Below are 10805 nucleotides of genomic sequence, written 5' to 3'. Positions count from 1 at the left end.
TCAGCATCGATCGCGAATGACCATTACCCTTATCAAAACCCCCACTAGCTAACAACCTACTTATGTCCGTGCGGGAACGCGTCGACACAGTGGTTGAATCCAATCTGTCCAGTGATGGAGGAGGACTTACCTGGAATATGAGAACGGTATAGCGATGCGGCTGGCACCACATCTGGTGTATGAAAACGGAAGTATTCACAGCGATGCGGCCTGGCACCACATCCAGTGAACACTTCTATCAATACAGGAAAGCTGGATAACAGCAACAGTCACCACAGCCGACGATGCGGCCTGGCACCGCATCTCGCGTATTTGTTGATCAAAAGAGTAAGACGCGGGAACATCTACAGTTACCGCAAACAGCGATGCGGCTTGCACCGCACCCTGTCTACTCATCAAGTGGGACTGACACCACAGAGCAAGTAGCACCAATGGCAACCGCCTGTCAGGACTACGTAAGCAGCAGACTGACGTGGCGTCGCCTCCCCGGCCGACATGTCTGACACACCTGCAAAGGTGCAGCATGCCGTCAGTCTATCCATCCACCTCCTCCTTCACTCCTCGGCTATAAATACCAACCCCAAACCAGGTTTGAGGTATCTCTTCACAACTCTCTCACTACTACTACTATCATACTTTGCTTCCCAAGCAGACTACTGATACTCACGCCGGAGAGTGGTAACAAGGAGCACCCCCCACCCCATCCTCCTTGTTACGAGTCACGGTTTGTTTCCTTGTGCAGGAGATCAACCCGCCGGTGATCCAGCTAGCGATCCTCGAGAGGAAGGGATTAACCCTTCTTGACGAGACCAATGAGTTAAGCCTGCCCGGTTAACCATTGTTTTATCAGTATTAGTTCTATAAAAAGTTTATGATATTTAATCAACACAAAGAAAATATACAAAAAATTATCTAATCTTCATAGTCATCTAATACTCGAAGTGCATAAAATACAAAGTACTCTCTCTCTCTCTCTCACACACACACACACACACACATATATATATATATATATATATATATATATGGTAGGGTTCATGCGAAAACCAATTTTAAAGAAAGAACCATTGTGAACACAATCAAAATAAACCCAAAACAAACACTAACTTAAACAATAAACACTTAATGAATGGTTTGAGTATGTTGGTTTTTAACAATATCAATTCGGTTCTCAATATTAATGGGTGAGTTTTGTCCACATCAGTGGCGGAGCTTGACCAAAAGTTTCGAGTGGGCGTAAAGTGATTAGACCCAAAAAATTTTTCCTATCGTTATGTTCTGGTCGGGTTGGCTATTCGATTCAAGTCGAGTCAAATAATAATAGTTTCAAATAAAACAAAATGTATATTTACCAAACTACTCATCATTTATATATAAAGTTTGTAAATATTTAGGATATACAATTTAGGAAAAATAATCGGGGGCGATCCTATATAATTTTAAAATTTTCGGACGAAAAATCGAAACTTATACACTTCTAACCGAAACACTGGGGTGGACGGATGCACCCCCAAGCACCCACAATACTTCGCCCCTGGTTCGCATGTGGAGCGGTTCAGTTTTGGATAATTTATATGGAAGTGTAGATAAAAGCAAGCATCTCATAACAATATTTAAAGAAATTTTCTTTGTAGTATTGGTTTTGTGTTTCTTTGTTTTGCTTGTTTTTTTTCTTCCTTTTCTCAGCTTCTTGCAGGCTTTTATATATATATATATATATATATATATATATATATATATATATATATATATATATTTATAAAGAGTTTTTGCCATTCAAAAAAAATATTTAAAGAAATTTTATAAAACATTATACTTAAAAATAAACAAAATGTCTTATGTCGATGGATAACCATAAAAAAGAATGCTAACAGTGATTCCGATAATACTGATACATGTGTGACTTTGTTGAGTCGATATTGTTTCAGTTCTTTTCGTTATCGGTACAATATAGTTTATGAAACAAAAAATATATTATGATGATCACAACTCGGTTGGTTATACTATTGGTACTCGTTATAGTTTAGGATAAAATAATATATTGATACCGGGATTAATGTTGTTCGGTCAGTATTGATTTTCTTCGCCATGATACTGGGTACGATATCGGCAATCGATATAGTCAATGCTAAAAAAATTTACTTAATTAGTGGGGTAATTAATAACAAGTATTATTAAAATTAAAATTGAGAGGGCTATATGGTAAGTATTCAAAAATTTAAAATAAAACTCTATGGTCAAAGTGGGGAAGCTATGTAGTAATTACTAAAATAAAAAAAAAGTATTAAACCATATTTATCACAATATCAAATAAAAATGTAGTAATTACTAAAATACAAACAAAGTATAAAACCATACTTATCACGATATCAAATAAAAAAATAAATAGATAATACTAACTTTATTACAAAACTTCAAAACTGAAAATTCTAATTTAAACAAATGCAATGTAATATACAATTTTGATATGGAGAAAACGACTAAAAGTGTAAAAAAGGTGAGAACAATTTTGTTGTTGACATCTGACATTGATGCTAACTTATACTAAGGGTAATGTTAAAAAAAAAAAAAAAAAAAAAAACCTATATAGGTGTCACTCACATACCAAAGACAACATGCATATCTAACCATCTTTTCTAAACTTTCGTAAATTTTTCTATATTATTAAAAAAAAACATAAAATCGAGTGTTTAATTATATTTCTAACGAGTATACTATTGTTATTCTTTTGAAATAAAAAAAATGACATGAGTTGGGTATTCAAATAAAAAAATATTATAAAAATACTCGGTTCAGAAAAACGCTATAGAACACCCAGTTCAAATAAACATGATGAAAAACTCAGTTGAAAACGCTATAATAACATAAAGTTGAAAACGCCGTAAAAAATCTAGTTCTTTTTTCGAAAAGTATATCAATGGTATACTCGTTGAAAAGATAAAAAACTGCATGATTTTATGGAGTAATTTAAATAAATTAATCATGTATAAAAAAGTTATGGACGTTTTAATATGACGGTAAATGACATGTGATAGCATGCGCACCTTTGTTTGGATATTCCCATTTTACCCAGTATTAACAAAAACGTTACCACATCAGTATTAGCTACAAATCATAAAGATATTGTGGCTAAGAATCGTTCTCACCGTTTTCACACTTTAGAGCGTTTTCTCTAGAACATGTAATATATATTAGAAAATTCGAGGAAATTATATCTAAATATTACTAAACCTTAAACTTTAAACCCTAATCCTCTAACTCTATGAAATAAACCCTAAACATTAAAAACTAAACTCGAGAAACTATATCCAACGATTGATATTTGTGTTGTATTTTCTAGGGTTTAGTGTTTAATTTTTAAAGGTTTAGGTTTTACTTTTAGGGTTTAGGTTTATGATTTAGTTTTTATCTTTTAGTCATTAGCATTTAGGGTTTGGTATTTATTGTTTAGCTTTTAGGGTTTAGTTTGTTTAGGGTTTAGGGATTAAGGTTTATTGTTTATTTCTTAGGGATTAGGGTTTAGTAATAATTAGATTTATCTCACAAAAAATAGTTTTTCATGATCTCTCCCCCCCCCTCCTCTCTCTCACACACACACATATACGCAACCCACAAATATTAAAAATAAAGATTACTAAAACATGGGTTTTATTTTTTGTTTTGGATGATAAGGATCTCATTATCAAATTACTAGCATTGTTGTGTTTTATAATGATTATCATGTTGTGTTATATATTCATAGTTCTACGATGGTGTGTTTGATGTTTTATGAACTATTAGGGGTTGAATATGGGTTTTAGTAATCTTAACTCTGCTTTTGTGGGGTTTCGGCATGTTTTATAGAAGAAATTATAATGTTTTATGACGTTATACACTTTATGGAAGTTTTAGCATTTGTAGTCAAACTCCACCCCAACAATAGTTATCTGATAACTTTTTAGGAGTTTTATAGTCTCTATATACACATAAAGTAGTAATAATTATATAATAATAATTTAATATAGATATCACATGCATGATCATTTATAGTATAAAATGGGCATTTTCATAGTAAGTTATGAACGGTCAAATAACTAGCTTGTTTTAAAGGCCACCCGACCCCTATCTCTCTATCTTTGTGTCTAAACAATATGAAACGGGCGAACCATCAGCTGTTTGTACTCTTTCTTCTTGTGATCTTCGTTGGTTCACAGTGGAAAATCGAATGTTTGTTAGAGCCTAATTCTCGTCCAGGCATGTCATCCTTATCTATCTCTTTCTCCATTGATCATTAAATCTGTTGCAACTTGTACTCACATGTATTACCTAACCACTTTTGCTACACGTACCTTTTTCAGTTTTACTAAATGTATGATATTATTAAATCATTAGATAATTATTTATCTCTTTCTCCGTTGATCATTAGATTTGTTGCAACTTGTACTCACATATATTACCTAACGAGTTTTATTACACGTACTTTTTTCAGTTTTACTTAATGTATCATATTGTTAAATCAGTTGTTACACAGGCCATACCATACTACGAACATACTTTTACAGCTTTTCTATGAGCCGTATAAATGGGGAGATGTTCATATGTAATGGTGCTAAACGAGGGTCGGTGGATCCAACATGACATGAACCCAAAAATCATGTCAAATATATGACCCAACACAACACGAATTTATGCGGGTTGACACGAAACTTCCCATTTAACTAGATATCTTTTTAATTTTTTAACATATTATTACTTTATATTTACAGTTTTAAAACATATAATAAAATTGTGTGCAAAATAATTATATTCTAATTATGAATGTTATGTTCATTTTTTTCTTCAGTTTTTAGATTTTGGCACGAAATACTAACCAATTAAAATTTTGACATATAACATTTTTCAAAAAAAAAATATATATAATAAAAAATAAATGGGTTACACGACTTAACCTGTAAGTCTGACGAACACGCCGTGTCTAGGTAAACGGATTCATAGGTTTGACCCCAAACCAATCCAATCCGTTTATACAAAATCCAAACCCGCAAATTTTCTGTTCCTTTCATATTATGTTTTCGTGTCATTTCAAAACATCACACCCCCTTCCTATGCTGCCTCTTATACACGTTGTATAGGTTTTTTGTTAATAAACCACTTAAAGAACATTCTTTGTCTATGGCATGCAGATGAAAGTTACTTTGGTTTTACACACGAAGCCACTGATTTCTCTCCAGCGAAAGAATACGATTACATTATCGTCGGAGGAGGGACCACGGGTTGCCCATTAGCCGCCACCTTATCCGAAAAGTATTCTGTATTACTGCTTGAGCGAGGTGGTGTAGCGGCCACTTCGAACGCTGACATCTACTACGAAGACAGAATGTTCAACCCCCTCTTATATGTAGACCCCTTTGATTCCCCTGCTGAAGACTTTATCACTGAAGAAGGTGTATTATGCCATAGAGGGAGGGTTCTGGGAGGTAGTAGCATGATAAATTTCGGGTTTTGGTCCCGAGCTGATGACTACTTTTATGAAAACTCGGGTATTGAATGGGATATGAGTGCGGTTAAAAGTGCATATGAGTGGGTAGAAGATAGTATTGTTACACGTAGAGCTAATTTAGGTGCATTCCAAACTACTACTTTCAATGCGTTGGTAGAAGCTGGAGTTGGTCCGGACAACGGGTTCACCCTGGACCATGTTCAAGGCGCCAAGATTGGTGGTTCCACCTTTGATGATTCGGGTAGACGACATGGTGCGGTGGAGCTCCTCAGTAAGGGGAACCCTGAAAATTTAACGGTGGTAGTTCATGCAATTGTTGATCGAGTCATCTTCTCCACCTCTGAACCTTTAGGTACGTACATAAAATACAGTAATAAGAAATTTATTAGTTATTTTTTTGTGTACATAAAATAACTTCCACGAATCTCTTTATACGTTATACAGAGAGATTACAAGCATTTATTTAATTATAAATGTGATCTTATTGCTAAGAAGTGATTTGAAAGAATTCACGTGACAGCATCATTTACTTTCAAGCCAATTTTTTTCTAAATTTTACTTTCAAGCCAATTTTTTTTCTAAATTTTTTTTTTCTAATTTTCCTTATTTTAAGTAAGTTTGAATTTTAAAACCTAATTATATTTAAAAAAAATCAGAAAAATCAACATAAAATTTGAATTCTAATAAACCCAACTCTTTACACTTGTCAGTACTTGCTCAACAACTTACAACACATAATAAAAAGTGTACACATCTCATATGCACTTAAAACCTGTAATGCAAGAGTTAGAACCCCTTATTGCATAATCATGATACTAATTTATAGTATTTAGACAAATTTAAATTTAAATTAAATTTAAATTGTCAATTAATCAAGGAAAAAAGAATTCTACTGGAACTGTTAATCTATCATTATTACTTTTTTAATACTTCAAATTAAAATATTTTAATAACAATAGTTATAATAAATGGGGATGATTAACTAAAGACAACTTTCTTTAATGTCCTTGTTTACATTGGTTTGAAAGTGACCATTGTTGTTTGAAGGTTAGACCGGAATATTATCTTTTTTGGTATTTTAAATCGGGTGTGTATTAAAAACAATACGGATGGGTTTAAGCAATTGATAATTGATAAAGACGATCAATTAAAACTCCGCAAGAGGAATTCACCGCGGAGCTACCTTGGTCGGATAGCGGCTCCTGGAGTGGGATTACTCCGACGGCTGGAAGGACCGTGCACTATCCCCCCCCCCCCCTCCCCCCCAAGGTATTATCTATCAAACGGTTATAGTGTTTTTAAATCATCCCAAATAATTTAACAATGAATTAATAAAAATAATCAAACATTAAAACCTGATTCGCCACCGGTCTCGATATCAAATAAAAACCAAAAGAAATGTCAAATAAAGCCAACTCGCTACTGGTCTTAATTTCTTATACAAGCGAAAACATGTCAAATAAAAGCGAGTCACTACCGGTCTTTACATCAAAAAAACAAGTTTTAATCTGGTTCATATTAAGAACACGTTTGTTGGACGAGGATAACCATTTTTATTTAGTTTTGAATTTGTATGAAATATTACATTGCGAGGATAACTATTTTTATCTAGTTTTGAATATATATGAAATACTACGTTAAATTGTGTTCCTTACGTAAAACAAACTTTTTTTTTAATATGAAATTTGTTCGCTCCATGTTCCATCATAAAAATTACAAAATCACAAACAAAGTCAACACTAATGCTATGTAATCATTCTGTTCCATATTACAAATTAATGTTAAAAATTCTAATCTTTATGTTTGATCATAAAAATAAAATGATGAATTCACAAACCAAATCCACGAAGTCAACGTAAAAACTATGTAGTCCTGCTTTTCCACATTAAAAGCTAATTTAAAGATTTCAATCTCTGTTCGATTGAATAAAATATAAAAAAATAATTTGATTAAGTATTCAATTGAAATGTTAGGGTCGTTCTTTTTTTTTTTTTTTGTGATTTTAATAAAGAAAAAGTAAACACAATATAAAATAAAGGAAAACACCACTTTGCCATTGTCCCTAATTGGTGTAATATATTGGCATCTTAGGGGTGGAATAAGAATTTGAGACCAATAGATCTTGAGTTCGATTCCTACAAGGGGTTTTTCCCATATTTATTGGGTTTTCCCCTGAATTGGTGTATAGGCATAATACCTTTATTGGGTTTTCCCCTGAATTGGTGTATGGGCATAATACCTAGTGGAAATGGATATGATCCGGTGGTTCCGCTGGTGACACGATGATACTCCAGTAGTCCGTCATTGATCCAAATTTGTCGTTCAAAAATAAATAAATAAAGAAGAACCGGGCAACGTGTATGATCAATTATAAAACAGATTAAAGATCAATTATAAGAATTTTTTTTAAGAGGTGAAATTTGTAAAGTTCTAAAATGATTTTTTAAGGAACGAAAAAGTAAAAAAAGGGAAGTGCATCTAGCTATAGATGTCACACTAAGATGATCAAAGAAGTAAATATATAAATATAATAATGCATTCCTTTCCAAATATATCTTTAATATTTTGTATAGTTTTCTTTACCAGCTAACTCATATACCTTTTATTCTAAGTAAAAAACTTTATTTTTTTTTCACAGCTGCAACTGGCGTTAGATACCTTGATTCCCAAGGAACACGTCATGAAGTACGTGTAAGAACAGGCGGAGAGGTAATTTTGAGTGCTGGAACTCTTGGGAGTCCACAACTTTTGCTACTAAGTGGATTAGGGCCAAACTCGACCCTTTCGTCTCTAAATATTCCAGTTGTTCGTGACCATCCATTTATTGGGCAATTTATGGCCGATAATCCTCGTAATACACTTAATCTTCTGGTACCTGATAATGTAACTGATGTAGGAATTCATGTAGCTGGGATCACGAACAGTGGCCCATACATAGAATCTACTGCAATACCCCGAGTTTCAACTATCATACCTTTCATACCTTTCTTAGACACTTTTGCACCTACAAACTTAAGTCTGGTGCTACTTGCTGGAAAGGTCTCGAGACCAAAATCAACTGGCTCACTGAATCTAATATCGTCTTTTGATGCTAGAATTACCCCAAAAGTTCGGTTTAATTATTACTCTAACGCTGATGACCGACTCCAATGCCGCAATATTGCTGATGTGCTAAGGAACGTTTTGGAAACTCAAGCTATGGGAGAATATAAGTTTCCCAGGATCAATGGTCCTAGCCGTTTGAGTTTTATTGGCGCATCGGTACCCAAGGATTCAACTGATGAAGAGTCCGTTGCGACCTTCTGTAGTCAAACATTGGGCACATTTAACCATTATCATGGGGGATGCTTGGTGAACAAGGTGGTTGATAGTCGTTTAAAAGTCATTGGGGTGGATTCTTTACGAGTTGCGGATGCTTCTACGTTTTTCAACTCACCAGGAACGAATCCTCAGGCAACCGCTATGATGTTAGGCCGATACCTTGGTGAGAAAATACTATATGAAAGAGCAGCAGGTGACACTCATTCTTGATATTAAGATCTCTTTAGTTAAGAATATTTCATCTCATGAATAACTGCTGGGAGATGTTGGAAGCTGATCAAGGTTTTGAGGGTCTTTAGTTACTAGTTCCAGGAAAAAGCTACACATTGTAGTATTTCCTTTTTCCACTTTCTTTTTGTTGTAATCTTTCTTATTTAAGCTTTTATAAGTAATAAATAAACTGAACATGTTCTGGCATTTATCTATGTATATTTTTAGATGTAAAGTAGTATTTGAATTAGTAAACAGCGATCTTTGTAATGTTTTTACTAAAACATGCGTAACTTTTCAAATACATTTTTTTTTAAATTTAGGGGTATCTCAAAAAAAAAAAAAAAAATTGGGATCATGGGTATTCTTTGTATAACGAAAATGGAGTTAAGGGTATTTTTACACTATGGAGACGGAGTACGGAGTTTAGGGTTATTTTTACACTAGTTTTGTCATTTATTATAGGTAATTTTCTGATTTTATATGTATTGGTTATTAGGGTTAAGTTATTCTATAACGGCTCCTAATTGTAAGCAGTGACGGATCCAAGATTTTTTATCATTGAGTTCAACTTTTTTCAGTGGTTAAATTTTTTACAACCAAACGTTAAAATGTTAAGGTTGGGTCGGGTCAAATTCTCGCAAATAAGACATCAATACATATATTTGAAGTTTGCCTATTTAATTATTATCATGGTTTCGGATTAATCGGGTATTTGAACAGAAAATATATCCAAATTGATTAATCTAATATGACCACATATTGAAGCATAAATCACTGCAAACAAAAACATACATTTTCTACTATTTATAAAGATTAAGAAACGTACCATTTGATCTTGTGTTGTTTCCTTAAGCGCTCTTCAGCAACCTGGAGTCCTGTACATCCCAATCTGCATCATAAAGACCTGAAACTGCATAAACTTATAATTAAAAAACACAGCCCCAAAACAACATCAAGACAAGTTAAAAAAAAAAAAAAAAAAAAAAAAACCAAAAGTTAGCAACTAAAAATATTAAAGACTCAAGTATCAATCTATGTACTGAAATTCCTATCATTCAAGTAATTGTGGCCTTACTCATACAAGAACAATCCTATGCAACAAAAGAACCTGTTAAAAAAATATTAATATATGTGTGTATGTACATGAAAAACTATAAAATATTTAGACATCAGAAACTTTTTTGTTCATGAACACAACTTCATTTGCTTATCTACTGATTCAACCCATCATAACTTTAATTCATTTTTTTCCAGATTTATTAAAATTAATCAATCTCTTATTAAATTATCTTGTTCTTATGTTGATTTCTTGTTCCACGTAACTTTTCCTAACCGTAAACTTCATCGCCATTTTAGGATATTCATAATTCCAATAGCATTTAGCAAATTCACAATTCACATTGACATTTAGAAAATTAACAAATTGAAAGTTGATTGCAAATTGATAGTTTACCTCTTTGAAAAAGAACAGGCGATGTAGCAAATGAGAACGCGATGGTTTTGGGGGTCAGACTTAGGCAGATGGTATATATTAAACCCTAATTTTCAGCATTAAAGAAAGTGTTTTTCACCCAAAACACCGCCAATGGAAAGGATCGAAATAGGAACCTATCATTCAAAAGTCGCATGCTTTAACCAACAAGCCGTTCATCAATCTTAACTACAGGTTCACATCATATAATAATTATGGGTTCATGCATATTTTTTGTATAGACTCACTACTAAAAATTCGAAACCGTGTGGGTTCGCGTGAACCCGCATCTCAATAGGTAGATCCGCCCCTGGTTGTAAG

At 33.3% G+C, this 10805-nt stretch overlaps 1 protein-coding gene and 1 long non-coding RNA gene across 2 annotated transcripts; one reads left to right on the top strand and one right to left on the bottom strand.

Annotated features, from left to right (window-relative positions):
* Positions 1–4076: 4076 nt before the first annotated feature.
* LOC110877525 ((R)-mandelonitrile lyase 1) lies at positions 4077–9265 on the top strand. The gene is made up of 3 exons (XM_022125678.2): positions 4077–4233; positions 5163–5831; positions 8118–9265. Exons 1-3 carry the CDS (start codon positions 4131–4133, stop codon positions 9008–9010), a joined length of 1665 nt encoding a protein of 554 aa, XP_021981370.1. The 5' UTR covers positions 4077–4130; the 3' UTR covers positions 9011–9265.
* On the bottom strand, positions 5698–10525 carry LOC110877527. The gene is made up of 3 exons (XR_002557087.2): positions 10467–10525; positions 9840–9923; positions 5698–5825 (listed from the first exon to the last, which is right to left on the bottom strand). It is a non-coding gene; the product is annotated as an uncharacterized LOC110877527 (long non-coding RNA).
* Between the last annotated feature and the right edge of the window lie 280 nt (positions 10526–10805).

The sequence above is a fragment of the Helianthus annuus genome, chromosome 9 (genome assembly GCF_002127325.2).
Source record: "Helianthus annuus cultivar XRQ/B chromosome 9, HanXRQr2.0-SUNRISE, whole genome shotgun sequence".
Taxonomy (NCBI): Eukaryota; Viridiplantae; Streptophyta; class Magnoliopsida; order Asterales; family Asteraceae; genus Helianthus; species Helianthus annuus.
The sequence above is the reverse complement of the archived record's forward strand: the minus strand, read 5'-3'. Positions and strand labels throughout refer to the sequence as shown.

Bases quoted from the DNA above. Each gene is read 5' to 3' on its own strand.
- LOC110877525 (XM_022125678.2), top strand. From the start codon at position 4,131: ATGAAACGGGCGAACCATCAGCTGTTTGTACTCTTTCTTCTTGTGATC. The intron at 4,234-5,162 runs GCATGTCATCCT...TATGGCATGCAG, and splicing joins AGAGCCTAATTCTCGTCCAG to ATGAAAGTTACTTTGGTTTT. The intron at 5,832-8,117 runs GTACGTACATAA...TTTTTTTCACAG, and splicing joins CTCCACCTCTGAACCTTTAG to CTGCAACTGGCGTTAGATAC.